The 21,430-nt window shown below is 37.2% G+C and overlaps 1 protein-coding gene across 2 annotated transcripts; it reads right to left on the bottom strand.

Annotated features, from left to right (window-relative positions):
- Positions 1-16,237: 16,237 nt before the first annotated feature.
- On the bottom strand, positions 16,238-20,969 carry LOC110921525 (protein NLP7). Of its 2 annotated transcripts, none has more exons than XM_022165867.2 (5): positions 20,499-20,969; positions 18,638-19,215; positions 17,775-17,822; positions 16,899-17,682; positions 16,238-16,796 (listed from the first exon to the last, which is right to left on the bottom strand). In XM_022165867.2, exons 1-5 carry the CDS (start codon positions 20,782-20,784, stop codon positions 16,330-16,332), a joined length of 2,163 nt encoding a protein of 720 aa, XP_022021559.1. In that variant the 5' UTR covers positions 20,785-20,969; the 3' UTR covers positions 16,238-16,329. The 2 variants fall into 2 exon arrangements, with proteins under 2 accessions (XP_022021559.1, XP_022021563.1); XM_022165871.2 differs by having other exon boundaries at positions 18,638-19,209; positions 20,499-20,854.
- Positions 20,970-21,430: the final 461 nt, after the last annotated feature.

The following is a 21,430-nucleotide window of genomic DNA, read 5'->3' on the forward strand; positions in this document are numbered from 1 at the left end:
TCGATTGGAACCGCTAATCACCCCAAATTTTTTCAAAAATTTTCATTTTTTACTTATCTAGGTTTAATTTGGGAATTTCAAGTTCTAAAAAGGTTATATTTTTACAAATTTACAACCGATAGCGTCGTGATAAAAAAACCAATATAAGAAAATTATGAAACGGCATGACAAGTTTAGTTAAAATTTGATTATATATACTTGATCACATAAAAACCCATTCCCACAAAAAGTGAGTTTTGAGCCTTATTTGAGCATACAAATACATATCTTTAAACTAAATGCTCATTTTTTGTTTCTTGTGTGAATAGCCGCTTGGTTCTTACGACTCTAGAACTTGCCATGACGATACATTCCCGGTCCTTACCAACTTAAACCCAAGTAAGTAAATGATGGAGACATTAGGACTAACCCTTTTTTATTTCTACACCATTATTTTTCTTTTTTTTTACCACCCACCCAAAATCCCCCTAGTTAACCCCTTTGAGCCTAAACCTTTTTCATTTCTTAACCCAAAACAAACACCCTTTTTACCCACCTAAACCCTTTTTCATTTTAAACCATTTATTTTAGTAATAAAGCTCGGTTTTTCTTATGACTTGTTTAAAAAAAATGATAATGAAGCCAAAAGAAATAAACAAACAAGTTTATCAAAAATAACTTTGTTTGAAAGAAATGCTTCATCAAAATAAAAAGTTATGAAAAATAAAAAGTCTTCCAAAAACCGATGCTTTTTACGCTTTTCGCCCTTTTTCTAACCACTAACCCAACCACCCACCTTTAGCCCAAGCCTAACCCTTCACCCAAAAAGTCCTATTGATATTTACAAAGGTGTATAGTTAAAAAGGAGGAGGATTGATTGCTTGGCAAACTTATGGTAGGAATAAGTTCCATGCCGCTCTCGAGTGATTCACTAAAATACATCTTCGGCCGAGTGTTGAGTGATCCATCGTGAGGTATGTGAACTTGTATATAAATGGAATTTTAAAAAGGCATGCTATGCCCTAATAAGTAATTTATCTTATGTAATGTTTTAAATAAATCATGACGAATAGGATTGTAAATAAATAAAAATAAAACTTAATAAAGAATCTTGGAAATCCCGACACTCTATGACAAGCCCAAAAACCTTCTCTTATACCCATTCCATTCGGGAGTGAAAAGCCACATTATAAAGAGTTTTGCTTGAGGACAAGCAAAGATTCAAGTGTGGGGATATTTGATGTGCACAAAATGCAACATATAAATTACATCAATTGTGGCATAAAACTAACCTTTTTTTAGTACTAATGTTGTAAAAAGTGTGTTTTTGTCTTCCTTTTGTATTTTCAGGATTAAATGAGCTCAAATGAACAAAAGAAGCAAAAAGACAGCTAAATCTAACATAAATACAAGAAAAGGAAAAAACGTGGCATGCCCGACCTCCCGACAGCATCTTCCCAAGCAAAACAAGAGAACAGAAGGCTGAACACGCCCCGTGCTCAGTGAGCACGGGGGCATGCCCAAGTGTCAGCAGAAAAGACAAAGCTATAGAAGCTTCTATCACCCACCACGGGGGCGTGCCCAGGGAACATGGTGCCGTGGTCAACTCTAAGATTCGCATAATCTGAGGAAATCTTGATATTACATATACGCTTCTGCACACGGGGTCGTGCCCAGCGGATACGGGGGCGTGGTCAACTAATGCAGACAAACTGCAATTAATGAAGAAAGAGAATGAGGATGGACACGGGGCCGTGCCCAATAGACACGGGGCCGTGCCCGAGCTGCTGTTCAGGCTATGAATAGGGGTGCTTGGCTCATTTGCAAACCATCCCTTGGCATACCACCTCTCTCACACTTCACCCACCACCATCACAACACCATCATCCACCACCATCATCCCTCATCCATCATAGAGTGTGTGAGTTGTCTCGTGATCCAAGATTGATCGTAAGAGTTCTTGACAATCAAAGGCCATGTTTGCCTAAGTCTCTTACATCACTTGGTAAAGACAAGTGTTTAGTGTAATACTTTTTATTTTTAATCTTTTCGCACTTTTTATTTGGTTATGTATTAATGACTTTAATAACTAGTTTCTTATGTTGAAGGTGATTCTTCCTTATCGTTTGTCCGTGGTGTCTTGGCATTATTTTACTGTCTATATAAAATAAAAGATTTTCACCATTCATATCTCCACGGTCTATATGGAGATATGTTGGCTACCTGGTCGGGGGTTAAGGGAACGGTTTGGTAAGAGTCTTGCCATTGTTCAGTGTATAGATCCTGCAAAGGACCTGGGTCAAATTTAGTAGGACTTCCTTCAATACCCACCGGTATTGGATGGCGGGGGTCCAAACTCTTTGATCCCCTCATAAGTAAGCTACTATTAAAACTCTAACCCGGTTACTTAGGACTGTATCCCTGCTGACTCAGACTACTTAGTCGAGGGTAACGTCACCTTCAAAAGAGGGGCCTACCACATTATGCATTAATAACTTGATTAATTATCTTTCAATAATCCGACCCTTTAGGATTGTATCCTTGCTGACTCAAACTACTGGGTTGAGGGTAACGTCACCTTCAAAAGAGGGGCCTACTCCAATAACTAAGATAATCTCTTAAAAAGTGCAAAAGTGCGGAAATAATCAAAGGTTACACTACACACGAGTCGAATCCAAGTGATTCATCTTGTCTATCTGTTTTTACTTTTATTTTATTTTTCAGCATTTTAGTTAGTTTTATTTTTCTAGTTTAAAAACCTTTTTCTAACTTTTGATTTGATTAGACGTTGAGGATAAACCGGTACTAAAAGCTCTTGTGTCCTTGGACGACCTCGGTATCTTACCAACACTATACTACGCCCACGATGGGTGCACTTGCCAATATGTGTGTTTAAGTGTTAGTAAATATCGTGTTTTATAAATTTAAAACTTGGCTAAAAAGTGTAAAAGGGCTTAAAATATACACCAAAAATATATTACACTACACGCACATCACGCACCAGTCCTTTTCGTAAAAAAAGAAGGACGGGTCGTTCCGGATGCGCATCGATTATAGGGAACTGAATAAGCTGACAATCAAAAATCGCTATCCGTTGCCTCGAATCGATGATTTGTTTGATCAGTTACGAGGTGCTATGTGTTTCTCGAAGATCGATCTACGCTGAGGCTATCACCAATTACGCATTCAAGAGGAGGATATACCCAAAACCGCTTTTCGCACTTGTAACGGCCACTATGAGTTCGTTGTTATGCCTTTTGGTTTAACCAGCGCACCCGCGGTCTTCATAGATCTGACGAATCACGTGTGTAAACCATTTCTTGACCGCTTCGTCATCGTGTTCATCGATGATATCCTGATCTATTCCAAGTCGAAAGCCGAACACGCACAACATCTACGTTTGGTTCTCGAGTTACTCCAAGGGAATCGACTCTACGCCAAATTCTCCAAGTGTGAATTCTGGCTAGAGGAGGTTCAATTCCTCGGTCACATTGTCAATAGTCAAGATATTCACATCGACCTCGCGAAGATCGAAGCTGTTAAGAGTTGGGTTACACCTAAGAACCAGTCTGAAGTCCGTTCTTTCCCCGGACTAGCGGGCTATTATCGCCGATTTATCGAAGGATTCTCTAAAATCGTCGTGCCGCTTACTTCTCTCACGCACAAAGACAAGCCTTTTGTTTGGGGAACTTGACAAGAGACTGCCTTTCAAACCCTCAAGCACATGCTTTGCAATGCTCCCGTCCTTGCTTTACCCGATGGAAACGATGACTTTGTTGTCTATTGTGATGCCTCGAACCTTGGTCTTGGTTGTGTTCTCATGCAACGAGACAAGGTTATCGCTTACGCGTCTCGTCAGCTCAAGATCCACGAGAATAACTATACAACCCATGACCTCGAGCTAGGCGCAATTGTTTTTACGTTGAAGATTTGGCGACACTAACTTTATGGTACAAAGTGTACGGTCTTCACCGACCATAGGAGCCTACAACACATTTTCAGCCAAAAAGAACTGAATATGCGTTAACGTCGATGGGTGGAACTTCTCAATGATTACGACTGTGAGATTCGTTATCACCTGGCAAAGAAAATGTCGTTGCCGACGCCCTCAGTAGACAAAGCTATTTGCATAGTGTTCGTAATGTTCATGCCCTGCATCATCTCGAAACTCTTATCCGCGAAGCCCAACATGCTTGCTTTACCGAACACACTTTGAAGAAGGAAAGGATTCTCAACGATGGAGCCCAACTAGTGAATAAGTCGAATGGGATATTCCATTATCTGGACCAAATCTGGATCCCTAAGCGGACCGATTTACGACAGATTCTGATGGACGAAGCCCACAAGTCTCAATATTCTATTCATCCCGGTGCCGATAAAATGTACCAGGACCTTCGCTACAAGTACTGGTGGCCGGGCATGAAAAAAGATATCGCTCTCTATGTTTCGAGGTGCCTGACTTGCTCGAAAGTCAAGGCCGAGCACCAAAGACCCTATAGCTTACTCGTCCAACCCGAGATTCCCATGTGGAAATGGGAGAGTATAGCCATGGACTTCATAACGAAACTTTCACGCACGCCATCAGGTCACGACAGCATCTGGATTGTCGTTGACCGTTGACTAAATCTGCTCATTTTCTGCCAATACGAGAAGACTACAAGGTAAAGAAGTTAGCTCGAATCTACACCAACAAGATCATTTGTCAACATGGGACGCCTCGCGACATCATCTCTGACCGTGATGGTCAGTTTACCTCGCGTCTATGGGAAACGTTTCAATCTGCTCTCGGTACTACACTTAATCTAAGTACCGCATTCTATCCCTAAACCGACGGTCAGACTGAAAGAACGATTCGTACCCTTGAAGACATGCTCCGTTCGTGTGTCATAGATTTCGGTGGTAATTGGGACACATACTTACCTTTAGTCGAATTCTCGTACAATAACAGTTATCATTCTAGTATACAAATGGCACCGTTTGAGGCATTGTACGGAAGGAAATGTCGATCGCCGATTGTGTGGCATGAGATCGGAGACTCGCAAATAACCGGTCCTGAGCTACTGCAAGAAACGACTGACAAAATCCTCCAAATTCGAGACAATCTGCTGAAAGCTCGGAGTTGTCAGAAAAGTTACGCCGATAGACGACGCTAGCCCCTTGAATTTGACGTTGGCGATCACGTGCTCCTGAAGGTATCACATTGGAAGGGTGTGGTCAGATTCGGCAAGAAAGGAAAGCTCGCGCCTCGATATGTTGGACCCTTTAAGATTTTGGAAAGGATCGGCAAAGTGGCCTACAGACTCGAACTACCGGAGGAACTTAGCAACGTCCACCCGACTTTCCATGTTTCGAACCTTAGAAAGTGTCTGGCTGAGCATGATTTACAAGTTCCTCTCGAGGATCTCCAACTGAACGAAACATTACACTTCGTGGAGAAGCCAGTCGAGATCATGGACTGAGAAACCAAGAAGCTCAGGCACTCACGCATTCCCATTGTAAAGGTTCGCTGGGAAGGCAAACGAGGCGCAGAGTCCACCTTGGAACTCGAAAGTGACATGAAGGCGAAGTACCCGCAATTGTTTGTTATAGCTAAAGCCTAATTTCGGGACGAAATTCCCTTAAGTGGGGGAGGCTGTAACACCCCGTGTTTCGAAAGTCAAAGTCAAAGTCAAAGTCAAGATTGAAGTCAAAGGAAGAAAAGATTTCTAATTGCGATCTGTCACTCCTTGCTCAACTCCTGTTTTGACTTCTTTGACTTGTAGATAATTTATTTATTTTATCGCATTAGTTGTATTATGTGGACTACATGTCAATAATCGAGGTTTAATCGCTATTTATCACATATTTTATCGCTTATTCGCTTATCGCATCGCAATCGCATTCGCAACCCGGCTCACTTAGTTCAAGGTGGGGTTTCTGTTGTTTAGCACGTTATCACACCGTCTCGATCAAAACTGCAAACTATCAAAACATTCAAGTGTCAAAGATGATCAGGGCGTTGGGATGGATTGTCGTCCGATCGGACAGCCATCCGATTGGCTTACACTTGGTCCCACACTTAAACTTTCATCTCCAACTTTTCAACACTTAAACAATTTTCAACATGTTCAATGCATAGCAGTAACTAATTGATTGCCACCCGATCGGATTGCTATCCGATCGAATGACAACCCTGCTGTGAACTTGTTCTCATTAAGTGTCCTACCAATCGGATTGTTATCCGATCGAACGACCGTTCGAACGATCCACCTGAAGAGTAGAGATACTTCTCTATTTTCAAAATGCTACAACGAAAACCTCAAAGCCATCATACACAAGCAGATCCTTACCAAACAAGATGTCAATCCAATCGAATGACCATCCGATCGGATGACCATCCGAACGGATTAACATCCAATCGACTGGACATCCGATCGACTAGCCATCCGATAGGATTACCATCTGACACTTGGTATTTTGCACCGTTTTACCCGCCGCTTATCGTTTATGCTATCGTTAACTGTTCAGGCTAATCTCTCTTAGCGCCCCTTCAATCCAAGAGAGTGTTTACTTGTTAAACACAATCTATGAGTATACTCGAACCCTTTTTGCTTTACGCACTTTTGGGTGTTACATACGTTACTTATTCTAAATCACAATCTACACACAACGCAACACTATTTATACGCTGACCGTTATTGCATGCTACGTGTTATTTGATGAATGCTTGTATGTTATGTTAACACAACGATTGTTGCCTGACACCTTAGCAACGATAGTACTATAGTTTGGACTGAGCACCTGTCGTGGACAGGGGTTGTTAAGGGCTTTACTTCACATGCCCTAGTGGGGATATGTGTTGCGCATTCTACAACTCGCAGTCACGTCTGTGCATATTTCTCTGTCGATAACCTACTTTCCTTCACTTTGTACATGTTACATGCTGGTTATGCGTAAACTATCTCGAACTCTATTATTAATATCAAACTTGTATGCTCACCTTTACACTATGTGTATTGACCTCTATTTTAATGTATGTGATAGGTGTTTGAATGCTTAGGATGTTGTGCTTACCTGCTTTAGTGGAATCCAGTAGGGAGGAGTCTAGAAACAAACCGAAAACAATTTATCTATTTTGAATCTGAGTTGTCGGAACAATTGATCTGTCTTCGAGAAAACAATGTCTGTAATAACTGCTTTTATTTGATATATTATGGTATGGGACATAATGATAAATATCCGGTAATTTTAGTTGTTATGGATTTCTCCTGGACAATCTATTTCGCTTAGTGCCATGCCCCGATGTTTCCATCATCGGTTGGGGTGTGACACCCTGGGAGACAGACGCGTCGTCTTTGGTAGAGGCGTGAAATCTGTTTGTCAACGTTTTAGTGTGCTCATTATTGCAGTCAAGGAGTATTTTTCAAGTGCGCTTGAAGGACCTACCAGAGATGCGGCTTGAATCAAGATTGGTATATATAATTATGTTTTATATTCCTTTTATTTAGTTACTGCAACCGGTATTGTACTATGATATTTCCAACGAATAATGAGAGTCTCATTAATATATATTTGGTAATTATAATTTATAAAAAGTGAACCTAGTTCCTACAAACATAAAACAGATTTTATGAGATTGTTGCTACAATATTAAAACCTTATTTATAAGGATTTTGGGTTCACAAAAGGAGTTATAATAAAAAATATATTTAAAAAATGTGATTTTATAATTATTTTCTTTTGGGAAATATGCATGTGTTACAACTTGTTTTGTTTGGATTTCTTGAGATTGAGATACAATCTTAAATCTTATACCGTGGTACAAAACGAATAGTTTTGGATCAACCGTTTGGTTTTTGAAACGATTTTGGGAATCATTAATTTTTCTAACTTTTGTGTTAGATCGGGTTTATTAGTATAAACCATACGTTTTTTTGTAAACGTTCAATTCTCTAATATGTGTGTTAGACCGTAATTATTGGTGTAAACCATACGTTTTTTGTAAATGTTAAATTCTCTTAAGTAAAGTTTTGTTATGTCTTTAATAAGAGTTTTATATAATTTAATTAGAGTTTTATGTCTCTAATTAAGTCTCTATTTAAAGTAGACTTTTCATCCACCCATGGATTGATATGAACAAATAAGTCTTATAATGATTTTTGTTATCATTTGTCTTCTAACATGTGTGTTAGAAACGTTCAAGAAATGCGTTAGTTTGGAAGCAATTTTTTAATTGTTTAGTTTTTAACGTGTGTATTAGAAATGACTAATTTATTTAAACTATATATGTGTTTTTAGCAAGTCGAATTAACATTTTGTGGAAATGTTAATATTTCTAGTGTGCGCGTCAGAATTTCCTCCATTTTAACATGATTGTTAAAAAATGGTTAAAATACAAATGCTTTGAAATGTTTTATGTAAACATTTTATATAAGTAATTTGTTGTAGCATTGATTTTAATGCTTTGTATGATTTAGAAATAAAAGGTCATACATTGAAGTTGATGTTTAATTAGCTTCAAAAATTAAATCACCATAAAGTGATGGTGTAGTTTTGTGGGATTTATAACCAACTTTAATTTGTGATTTCTAAATCGATTTGAGTGAAATTTTAATTATTAATTAAACTCTTCATATGGTGAAACTTTTGAGTAGAGTTTTAATGATTACATTTGATGAGTTTTGTTAGAGTTTAAGTCTATAATTATTGAGATACTTAACTCTTCATATGGTGAAACTCTTGAGTAGAGTTTTAATGATTACATTTGATGAGTTTTATTAGAGTTTAAGTCTATAATTATTGAGACTCTTAACTCCTCATATGGTGAAACTCTTGAGTAGAGTTTTGTTGATGACATTTGATGAGTTTTAACATTTAATACTTTAATTTGGTCATGTTTTGTATATATAAAATGACTTAAATTTTCTAACACGTGTGTTAGAAAATGTGTATCATGAATACGAGGTTAGAGATTGTTCATAATGAACAGAAATGTTTTATGTAAACATATGTGTGCATTAAAAATGATGAGAATTAGTTTATTTTATAAACTATTTCTTTAGAAAACGTTTTATGTAAACGTTCAATTCTATAATGTGCTTGTTATAACATTTTTTTTCTAACATGCGTGATAGAAAATGTTATTTGGTGAAAAAAACTTGGTGTTGTTGTGAACAAATTTAATTGTTCAAGTTTACTACTTAAATGTAGTATTTGTAACAACTTGGTGTTGTTTTGAGCACAATTGTAAGTTTAAAGTTTCAAGATGAAATGGGGAACTTGTACTTACAAGTGCATGGAGTCTTATTGAGGGAGTAGCTCATGACATGCCATGGGACGATATTGTTGAGAAGATTTCGGTCAGATTATAAAGTGTTTAATATAAAAGCAGTTTGCTATTTGATGTCTACATATTGTCTATGCTTTCGTTTACACTTCAAAAGTGATTGCCACTTATTATTTAGTTTCCAATGTATTTTATTGTTTTGTGTTCAATATCTTTGGATAACACATGTAATTGTTACAAAGAAATAAATCACTAATGGTTGTGACGTATAAATTAGTTTTGTGGAAAATAATAATAACGTCGGTTATACATTGTTTAAAAGAATATGGTTTTAAACGGATAGTACATGAAAATACTTGGACATAAACGACTTGAGAGTTATTACATTGACTAAAATTCAAAGACGAAACATCAAATGTATAACCACATCATGAGTGAGTAATGAAAGAACGTAGTGAGTGTATTGAGATGAAATACACTAACGACATTCATGTCGACATACTTCATTAGAAGTCATTGGAAAATCCACAAGTGTGAATTCTAACATATGAAAGTAAAAGTACTATATATTATTGTATACCTTTAATAAATCTTGCGAGATTTATAAGTATATGCGTCTACTATTTGATTATTGTTAGATCTATATGGAGATTTTACCTTCATTTGGGAGAGCATCCTAAATATACATTTCTCCTAATGAATAACAATAGATGTGTGCAAATCACTTATGGCAAAATTATGAATGCCATGTTGTTGAGTGTCGATCTAGTTGACTCTATCTCACACATAATACTGATTGTAGACGAGAAACATTCATCTTGTTGGTGATGAATGTGTTCACCAAGTAACTTGGATTAAGACTTATGTTTAAATACTTATGAGTCAATGGTAGATTGTTGGAGATCAAAGGTAAACAAGTTATGTTCCTTAAATGAATGATGAAATTTAGCTATGTGTTATATACAATAATTTGTGAGACCTTCCTAAATATTGATGTTTTAGGATTATGAATAAGTCTCATTATTTTGTCTTAACAAGGGATGAATGTTGCAAAGTGATATTATGATATTCTTAGGGTTGTAAAGAATCAGAATGATGCATCTTCTGAATGTTATAAGGCGTGATAATGGATTTTAACAGGTCATTTTTGCTTTGGATGTTATAAGTACAACGTTGAAGGAAAAGTTTGCGGAGTTGGAACAAGATAAGATAGAGAAGCATGCTGTGATGGAGAAAATTGAAGAAAGTGCGAGGTTGTATGCCAAAATGAATGAGAGAATTCAATTATTGTCACAAAACCCGCCACCAACTTAGATATGTTAACTTTATTGTATTTCTTTTGGATCTTTATCGTTGCTTTGGGTTAATTTAGATCTTTATTGTTGCGTTGGAATAACTTGGATCTTTATCATGTTACTTTGGTTATGTTTGAAACTTTGAGTTATTATTCTATTTGGTTTTGAGTTTTTATCTTTGGTATAGTTTTTTATGTTTATTGAGAATTGATTATAACTAGCAATAAGACCCACGCGTGTTGCGGCGCGATTACATCGCAAACGTTGAATGAATTAGTTCATACGTTATGTGATGTGTTAACCATATGAAAGCACGCGTTTCGACATATCTGATTAAACTCAATGTAACATATATAAGCATTGCGATTAGATCAAAACATAAAGTAAATCAAATTTATACCGTACAATAATAACGTATTATATGTGACTCTAGTCATACATAGAAAATGTAACATGTATAACGGAAAAGCTAACACGTATAATCAAAAGGGATTAATTAGATCTTTTGAAAAAAAGGGAAAAAACCACAATTTGACTCCACTCGGTTCGAAACAAAATTTACAAAACATTCATAAAATTAACCACGAAAACATATTATACCTGAACTTGCTCGTTTCCCAAAAAAGTTTACGACAAAACATACAACAACTCGAATTTATACCAAAACGCACATAAAAATATGCATGTAAAAATGTTTTTTTTAATGAAAACGTATTATATATGACCTGACTCGTTTCTAGAAAAAGTTTACCTTAAAACGTAGAGCAAATCGAATTTATACCGACACGTATATAAAAATATGCACGTAAAAAAATAATTTTTCTTAGACTAAATTGCATAAATCAACCTTTATGTTATGCCTAAACTGCACTTTATACCTTTCACTATAAAATCGGCAAAACCCAACATTTATGTTCATGTTTTGTTACATTCTATAACCTTTACAACTAACGCCGTAAAAAAATCAGTTATGTTACCTCACATGCTTTGCATGTGAGGGCTTTTTAGTCATTTTGCTTCTTTTAAAATTGGTTTTTATTTAGAATTAGCGGTAAACTTGAAATAAAGTATTAGTAAAAAAAATAATAGGTTAAATACGTTCGTAAAATCGTGCCAAGTAGCACTAATGTCATGCCACTGTCAGCGACCACCAACATCAGAAAAACTCGAAAAAAATAAAATAAAAAAAGTAAAAAATAACACTGATCGAAAAACCGATGTAAAATCGTTGAACCATGCACGCCCGTTGTGGCGTGTTAATGCGAAGAAATTAGACAGAAACGTAAAACGCGGAAGATAATAAGTAAGTCGATCTAAGACCCGCACGTTGCGACGAACTTGTCAAATGGAGAAAAATACTGTCAAAAGGGAAAAAAACAGACGAAAAGCGCTAAACCCCACACGCACGTTGCGGCGTATTAACTCGCAAAATTTAGAACGAAGCGTAAAACGAAAAACTTGCGAGAGATGAAAAGTATAAGGGACCAAATTGAAAATAAAAAAGTATTGAGATTAAATCGCAAAAGATAAAAAACTTTGGATAAAAAGCTAAAAAGTCATTGAGATTAAAATTCAAAGAATAAAACCTTTAGGTTAAAAGTGAAAATTGTTTTTTTTTTTTTTTCGAAAACTACCCTAAACCATAAGTACAACCTCTTTAAGCACAAAATTGTAGCAAATTTATAGTGTGGATATGTTTAGTGGCAAAAAAGTAGTATACAAAATACAAAAGAAAATGTTTGGAAAATTTAAGACTAAGTGTGTAGCTAAATCTGCTTCAAAAACCTTGCAAAACCCATAGCTATACTCATAGCAAATTGAAACGAAATTCGTAGCTAAATTCGGTAACACAATGAGTAGCAAAAGATAGCAAATTTCCATAGCCAATCCCTAGCATATATGTAGCAAATTTCATAGCTAAAATGCAACAAATCTGTGGCAAAAATAGTAGCAAAATCGTAGCAAATTGCCATCGCCAAAGCGTAGCTAGCATCCATAGCGGAAAAAGCTCCGTAGCTAATAATCCGTAGCCAAAAAATGGTAGCGAAGTTCCGTAACTATAAAACCGTAGCTAAAATCCATAGCAAAAAGACTCCGTAGCTAAAAATCTGTAGCAAAAAATGGTAGCAAAGTTCCGTAGCAAAAAAACCATAGCAAACTTTTTCACAGCAAATCTGTAGCTAAAATAGCGACATCACTTTTTGTAGCCAAACCCGTCGCAGATATAATTTTTGTGGCGCAAGTTTGTAGCAAATAAATTCACGACGAGACTTGTAGCTACGGACCAAATCCGTAGCAAAATGGGTGTTAGCTACGGATTTGCTACGGATTTGACCGTAGCAAATATATATTTTTGTACTAGTGACTATAAAAACGAATATCGACACTACTGCCGATAAAATAAAATACTGATACCAGTACCGCCGTTGTTCGGTCCATATCAGCATGGTTCATTTTGTTACAGGTACAGTGCCAACAATCGGTAAAACAAAAAATAAATTATTCAAAACAAAACTTAGTTTGTTATGATACATGTAGTGGTATCTTATAGTTTAGGATACAAAAAAAGTTTATTTTCAACGACTTCATTACACAAAAGTTGTATAATTAGCCCAAAAAATATAGTCGTTAAACCCAAAAAAATCAAAGTCATGATATACATCGACCGAAACCATAAAAACGAATACTAATATTGTTTCCCATAATACCAGTATTGGTACGAATGTTATTCAGTCGGTACTGGTAACGTTTGACACAATACTACTATACTAGTACTATACTGGCATTCGATATTGCATACGATAAAAAAAACTCTATTTTGGTTTCAACAATTCTTTGACTCAAGTGTTTTTAAACGAAATCAAACATAGTTATGTATTTAGTTTTTTTTCCTTTCAAAAGCTAATGAACACAATTTATAACGGAAAAATAAAGTTATAAAAATTAAATTGGGTGAAACGTGTGTGTATATAAATAGGGTTTGACGAGCTTGTTTCTTTGATCCGGTTTCAACGCCGCTAGTTTCTTTGATCCGGTTTCCTACACTTTCTAGGTTAAGGTCATTTTGTATCGGATCTTACCCCATTAGAGTATACATATTATAAGCTAGTTATTATGCCACCTAAGTTTGTATCCATTTTCATTTATAATGATTGTAACCCTAAAAATCATGCTATTGATGAACAATTACGGACAAATAAGTTATGTGCTCATACTTAATTGCAAGACCAAAGCATATAGGCCCTTGGCCTTGCATATGAAATATGCTTCAGGACTTCAAATTTGTCATCTTTCTGGAAAAAGTTGCTTTAGAGAATTGACTTTAAAATTCGGGGTGTAAATAAACAAAAATTTAATCGGGTTGATAAGACAATGCTTGACAGGTTAATGGGGCTCTGATCTTCATGAATTCCTCCAACGAATTGATCTGTAAAACTAAACAACACCGCGAGTCTTGTTACGAGAAGGAGAGGTTAGTGATTCTTTTTGTAACCATCCTCTGACGTGATAATAAGTTTTATTCTTTAGAGAGAGTAAATTGCTAGTGAGAGTAGAGAGTGTAGAAGGTTTTCAACTTGAATAGGTGGGATATATATAGCCGGGATGGTGAGAATGAATTCGGCTGGACGTCATTATCGGAATATCCCTTTGGTCCCCTCTTTGCTGACCATTAGTGGTATATGTGATAACCGCTAATTGAGGTTGAGAGGAATATGAATCCGTGGAACGTGATTGGTTGGACGTCGCTATGAGCTGTACTTCCTATCTCTCTTACGATAACTGATAATGGAGGTTTTCTTGTACAGTGGTCCACGAAATGTTATTGGCCACAGATACTTTTCATGGTGTCCTTGTTTTCTCCTTTCCGATGTGGCGGGTGAGCCCCGCGGATGAGTTGTTATAATCAGTTGTCCAGGTTGTGAGTTAGGTTTTGGGTTTTCTCCGGATGTACGAGAGGGTGTGAGTGAGGGGGTTCAGGACCATATCTCTTCAGGGTGTATTAATGAGGCGGAGCGACTCGAGAGCTACTCGGGATCAAATCGGTAAAAAGCTCAAATGAGTCAACCCTTAACGAGCCTGAGCCTGAAATATAACTCGTTTAATTATCGAGCCGGAGCTCGAGCTTTACATACAAATCTCGTTTAGGCTAGCGAGCCTAAACGAGCTCAAACAAATTTTATATTATTTTTTAATATATAATATACCTACTTAGTGGCGAAGCTTGAACGGAAACTTAGTGGGGGCCGGACTCTCAAAATCCAATAATCTAACATACAAAAAAAATGAGTTTTTTTTTTTTTTGTAAAATAAACACTACGAGTCAAAAGTCGCGAGGGGCAGGGGCACCCCCTGGCCTCAAGGAAGATGTGCCCCCGTACCTACTATTTAATATTGGCGAGCCGAGCTTTTGCTCGTTAAAGCTATCGAAACAAGCTCGAGCCGAGCTTTTAGCGCGTTTAAAACTAATCTCAAATTTTCTCAAGCCAAGCCGAACTCGAGCTCCTGGGTTTTACTCTCAAAATAGTTGGCACGAATCAAGTCGAGCCCGAGCTTGAACAAAAACATGACGAGTCGCTATTTGCAACTAAACCAATTTATCTGCGAAAGTTTTCCTCGCTAGATTTCTTTTCTGATAGAAACCATATATGAGACCATGAATTACCAATTTTTTATAACCGGACCGGACATCGAACCGGAAGCCTTACCGATTCACTGGTCGAACCAGTTGAACCGGATTTAAGAACCGGAAATCATTATAAATAATATGAATACTTATAAATATAGAAAATAGTAGATAGTGTTAAGTTCTTCCTAATTTATATTAGAGTTCAATTATATAAATATTATTTGCTTAAACAAATTTATTATTCTTATGTTTTTTTAACGGCAAGGAACAACGTGCCCGTCACTGTGACACCGGGCGTTGTGGCCAAGGTCAACTACTCGACCTTTGTCAGCTCCTTGGCTCTCCCCAGATGCACGGAAACCCGACCTCCACCCGTTCGAAGGCACGACAATGGAATAATTGGTAAAACCTCGTCTCTCATCCAAGTCGAACCGGTGCCACCCGTATTCGCTGTTCACCTGGATGCCGCAGAAAATAATGAGGAGAGTGAGAATCGAACCTGAGTCACAAGGAACACCAATTCTTATAAATAATTGATGCTCACATATTAAAGTGTTAATTTGGAAGTTCATGAAGGTTCAAAAGTGTCTTATTGAAACCTTGATCATGAAATATACCATAGTTATAGTTGTTAAGGGGGTAACTTAAGAATATCTTTTAACCCTAAATATCTAAAAATATGTGAAAGGTAACTCATCTCTCAGCTCTCTTTATCTTTTCATTTTTTTTAATTCTTTCATTTTTCATCACCCTTTATCAAATGTTAACCTTCTGCTGACATGTTATTACTAGATGTGGATGCAGTTGAAACCGAGTAGTTGAGAGACGTAAACGACAGCGAAACAAGGTTTGATGTTCCCCGGTCTGGTCACTTTTCTCACTGTTTTTCCGGTTTGACCGCCGGCCATCCTCAAAAGTGGTCTGCCACCTTCAACCGGACCGTCTAAAACTACGGTTCCGGTCAAACCGGCCGGTCCGGCTATCAAACATTGATTATTACCGAGATTTGGAGAGAGAAACGAATGAGGCATGAGCGGCCTTGAGCGAATGCAAAAGAACGACCCAATACAGTTATGAATAGTTTAAAGTAATTTATTAATGCAAACCGATTTAGAAAAACATAACCAAAATGCATGGGACATAGACCTTCCCAAAACGAGAATTCATTTGCCCCTAGAGGAACCCCTAGGTTCAAATATTGGTTGTGTAGATGGTAGCACACGCAATCTAATTACAATGCGATCTAACTTTCTGGAGCTTTTGATGCAATCACTCATTCCTTCATCAGATACTAACGAAATCCAATCTCCATCTTCATCAAGGTATTTGAGCTTATAAGTCCCCACTCTCAACTTCAACTTCATACCAATTTCTTTCTCCACAGTCAAAAAAGTTGCTTGCAAGATGGGGACATGGAATTTAAGCATATCATCTGCATACTCAGCTTTTATAGTCAAGTTATCTTTGTTCATACTGGCAATTGGTAGGTCCTGAGTTGCTCCACTATCTTTTTCATTTGGGTCAATCTGAATAATGGGTGAATCCTTTGCCTTTCTCTTCACTAAATTTGGTCCTGGCCACTCTGAAATGCCAAGAACGTTGCACTTGCGTTTCAATGTAGATAAAGAAACTGCAAAACAATATAAAGAAAGGAGATCCTTTATGACTGATTCCATCTCTGTATTACTTTTTCAAACATTTTTTTATTATAAAAATTGAAGATTATCATTACCGTGAAGGTTTTTAGCAGCTTCTTTCATGGTTTTTCCAAACTGTTCCTCAATGTGTTCTCGAGGCAATGAGATTGTCGCTGTCTTGTATTTCCCCTTTGTAAGTGAGCAATTAACCTTGTTAATCTTACAAGAACACCTTGAGATCCCGGAATCAACAACCTCACTATTCACAGATGCTCTAATAATTTCAACAAGTCTACCATCTTCCCGTATATCTTCACCAGAAGCAACCTTAAAACTACGAAAATGCTGCTTCATTGAAGTCAACAATGAGCGCAACATCTTTTGCTGATCTTTATAGTCTACCATATTAGGAGGAAGAAAGAATTCCAATACATAATCATCATCACCCGTGTGACTACTTCTCAAACAAATTGCAAAAGATCCAACTAACCCAAACAAGCGGGCATAATGTACTAAAGGGTATTCTGTTTTTCCAAAATGCGTTATATTTTCACAAAAACACAAACTACGGGTCAAAAAGGCCCGGCCAGCTACCCCTTGACCCTTCTGTAGGTGATGTTCAGCACAAGCCTCACGAAATCCCCACATATGAGCATCAACAATATAAAAAGCTACATCAGTTGTTGACATGCACACTTGACCCATACAACTTCTATCGAAACTGCTGCAGCTTTTCTTGAACCCACCACCATAGGCTAGAACACTTCGGTGTCTGCATGGGACCCACGTTTGAGCGAATGGGAAACTATAAGTTTCACAGACCGCTGCCATTACCTCCAGGATTTCAGCCAGGGCTTGTTGTTGACCTTCATTACATATCTAGATTACAGAAAACACTAGGTACATATTAAGAAAATATAAAGGAAAGAAAATAAAATAAAATATAACTATTATATCATCTTACTGCTTGCCTGCGTATTTGGAGAATCCAATATATTTGAACTTTTTAAATTTACCGCCTGCAAAAACGGAAACTATATTACGTATTTCTCAAAATAATGCTTAATGTATTGATAATATAAAAATCCGACCAATATTGTTCAGATCAGTCTTTATGCTAACTTCAATTAGGATATGTTACTATGACTTATCTCGTATAAAATTCTTAGATAGGTTTAGAAATGTTGTCGGGATAAATAGCTTTGTATATCTTTTTCTGAGAAACATTGTTCAGATCAAAGTCTTCAATAACTATAGATCCTACAGATTATCTTTTATCCTAACAACATTGTAAGGATAAAGATTGATTTGAACTCAACTGCAGTTGCTCATATTGTTCAACATTTGAAACAGAGCTAAGGGAAAGGGCAGTTTTTTTGGCAAAAGAAATGATACACATATACAAGTGTACATTGTTCGTACACTATTTATGCATAAAGAAATATTTAAATTTGAGCAAAAAGTGTTTCGGTTCAACCCTTTAGGGTTAATCTTGACAGGTTATAAACCGGGTTATCGAGTACGGGAATGGAGCTGCGTAATAGGATACGAGTCAAATGGGTCAGTCAGCAGAAAAGTTGCTATTTAGTCATGTCTTTTATAATGTTTATGATTAAGTCAAGTAATATATTAGGAATTTTACTTTCATGTTTAGGTAGTGGGTAGCCTAATTTTTCACTATTTAATGTTTTGTGCAACTGAATGTAGTGGGTTTTTAGAAGCAGCTATTAATTATATCTTGGTGAGTTAGTTTTTGTGCTGAAGCTTTGAAAACCCAACAAGCCCAATGTACCTCTAATCATAAGCTTATAAAAACGCAAGTGGGACAACCAACCTCGAGCGCCTTGCAGACTTTATCAACCTCCGGAGCATAACTTATTTTTTGTGAAGTCAATATCAACTCAAGCACACCAACACATGATTTCCCAGAAGGTTCAAACACAGGCAAAGCTAAGGTTCCACGAACATCATAACTCAAAGCATGATTAAGCCGTTGGTATTCTTTATCTGAATAATACTGCACATTCGGAGTCCATTCTGGAAGCTTATGTTTGAATACCCGACCTACAAGCTCAAGAACTCCATCAGTTCCATCATCAAGGGAGACCGAGTACATTAAAGAAGCCATTCTGTACTGATGAAGCCCGGTGCAGTTTGGGTCAAGAACAAAGGGTTGACCAGATGTTGTGAGTACGATACGGCCTTTGTTCTTCACCGGAGCCCAGACCTGAGCTAGAACATGTTTTTCACCCAATTCTATTAAGTAACGAAGTGCCATAGTCATTCTTTCCTTGATTATACATGTTGCGTCTTGGTATTCTGATGGATTCACCTCCAAATTTGGCGTTGGTAGCCGCCCGTCTATATCATTAATTGATGGATTTCTGCTTGCTTGACCACAGTTATCTGTGTCTAGTACAAAAACAAAATAAAAAGGTCACATTCATCTATATCATTCAGCACTCAATATCTTGAAATAACCCAATCCGTAAAAATTTCCTAGGCAACTCTAAATGGGAAAACTATTAGAAAGATCAAGAGTTGAACTTGTTAAGACCCGACACTCGTAAAAGTTAAAATACCATTTCTCAAAGAATACAAAGGCTCAGGTTGTCCCAAAACACCTATTTCATTATATACATGATGAACCCACAAAATCATATTATTTCTAGATTAGCTTTTGATTCATTTCAAAATTTGACTTATCAAAACTGTTTATTTAAATAGGTATTGTTTACTTCATGTGGTGCTTGTTTAGGAGTAGGGGTATCCTAGACACACCATACCAATCTAATACGAAATTCGCGGGGTTGGGTTTACTATAAATGGGTACGGGTCAGTTTCAGTTTCAACCCCGCAAACCGGGTCGGGTTTGTGTCAATCCTGTTGGGTTGATGGGTTGACCCGTTTAACCCATTTATATTATATTTTATTTTTTTACAATATGTTTTATGTCATAAATTAATTAATTTAGGTGGATGTTTTATGCCATAATTATAATTTAAAAAGAGAAATTAACATAACATTTTATAATTGAAATGTAATTGTAGTATATATATTTGGGTATTTTGTAGTAAAAAAATTCATTCTAATATATTTGCGAAAAAAAACAAAAGAATTAGGTTGAACGCGTCTTGTTCGGGTCGACCCATAAATATTCGGGCCGTGTTCGAGTTCCATGATTTTCGGGTTCGGGTCATCTAAAATTTTCGTCTTCGGGTCGGATCAAACCCGCCAACCCCCACCCGTTTAGCACCCCTATCAATAAGGCTCCACGGTATGGAGTCTGTCCCCCCTTCGTCCCGGTGCGGCGCCGATCCTCCGCCCATTTCTTCCCCCCTCGGTCCCTGCTGCGGCGTCCTCCCCGGCTCCATCAGGACGTTCAAGCCGGTCCACTAGAGGACAAAACCTCCTCACACACATGTATACATACAACGTACACATATATTTTAGGATCATTCTCCCATTTCCTTACCTCCATCCTCTTTGCCCCATCCTCACGCCCATCCTACGTGGTGCTTACGTGGCGGATCATCCTCCAAGGGAATCCTCCAAGGGAGGACGACCATCACCATACATACCGTGTAGCCTAAGAAGCAGACTTTTGCCCTGATTTGCTCCGCCAAATTCCTTAACAATAGCTAATAATCTAGTACTAACTGCATCAAATCTTCAGCATAAGTACACGAACTAACCTGAAAAAAGTTGGTGAGCAGTTCCAGAAAAGGTCAACGTGTCATTTCCGGTCCCTATATCCTCACTGTCGTTTAGTTCGTTGTTATTGTTGTCATCGGTTAAACCCCACAGAGGAGATAAAGATTGTTCAGGTGTCGGTAAAATAAACGAGGTTGGAGGGTCTGATGAGAAGAACTGATCAAGATTCCAAAAACCATCAAGGTCGAAATTCATTGCCATCATCACCGGTAACTCCTCCGTTACAAAAGTATTATTTAACCGGTTATCTTCCTTTGCTTCAGGCATTGTAGAAATTTTTCCGGCGAATTTGCAGATGGTATTTTTGTTCTTTTCGTGCAAGTATCTTTTTGACTTACTTTTTGTCCTCGGTTTCGCTCTTTTGCTTTATAACAACTTTGTTTTAAGAGCATTGACCGACTATTTCCATTATTTTATGCGGCGGCACCCGATGATGATGGGAAACTAGGCAAGTAGTCGGAGATCGCTAATTAGATCCTTAAACTGAGCAGGTTTTACCTTACCGCACTGGACGAGTGTTCACGGGCTTCTAGGTGTGAGTTTTTCCCGGTTTGGAGAGGAGTGTATCCCGATGTGGTGAAATTCGCCAGTAGCCCATAGTGGTTCGAATTTTATAATAACTAGTTGGTTTTCTGGCGTGTTGTGTCAAAATTTTGGTTTTGATCAGTACTAATTTGATTTATTACGATACTGGTACAATAGTGAAGCTCGTTATGTTAAATATGATGAAAAACATATTAGGTGAATGGTGATGGGGAAATGTAAGCATAGGTGAATCATCCACGGAATCATGAATTGCATTAAAAAAATATTAGGTGAAACCGTATTATGAAATATTAGATCACTAAAACAAAACCATAAAAAACGAAATGAAAAACAACAAAACAATCCTATATAAAAAGAAAAGAAAAAA

This window comes from Helianthus annuus, chromosome 2 (genome assembly GCF_002127325.2).
Source record: "Helianthus annuus cultivar XRQ/B chromosome 2, HanXRQr2.0-SUNRISE, whole genome shotgun sequence".
Classification (NCBI taxonomy): domain Eukaryota; kingdom Viridiplantae; phylum Streptophyta; class Magnoliopsida; order Asterales; family Asteraceae; genus Helianthus; species Helianthus annuus.

Excerpts from the sequence above, each read along its gene's own strand:
- LOC110921525 (XM_022165867.2), bottom strand. The coding sequence starts at position 20,784 with ATGCCTGAAGCAAAGGAAGATAACCGGTTAAATAATACTTTTGTAACG. Across the intron at positions 19,216-20,498 it reads TGCTCACCAACTTTTTTCAG|ACACAGATAACTGTGGTCAA; the intron begins GTTAGTTCGTGT and ends TTTTTGTACTAG. Across the intron at positions 16,797-16,898 it reads AGCTGCTAAAAACCTTCACG|TTTCTTTATCTACATTGAAA; the intron begins GTAATGATAATC and ends ATTGTTTTGCAG.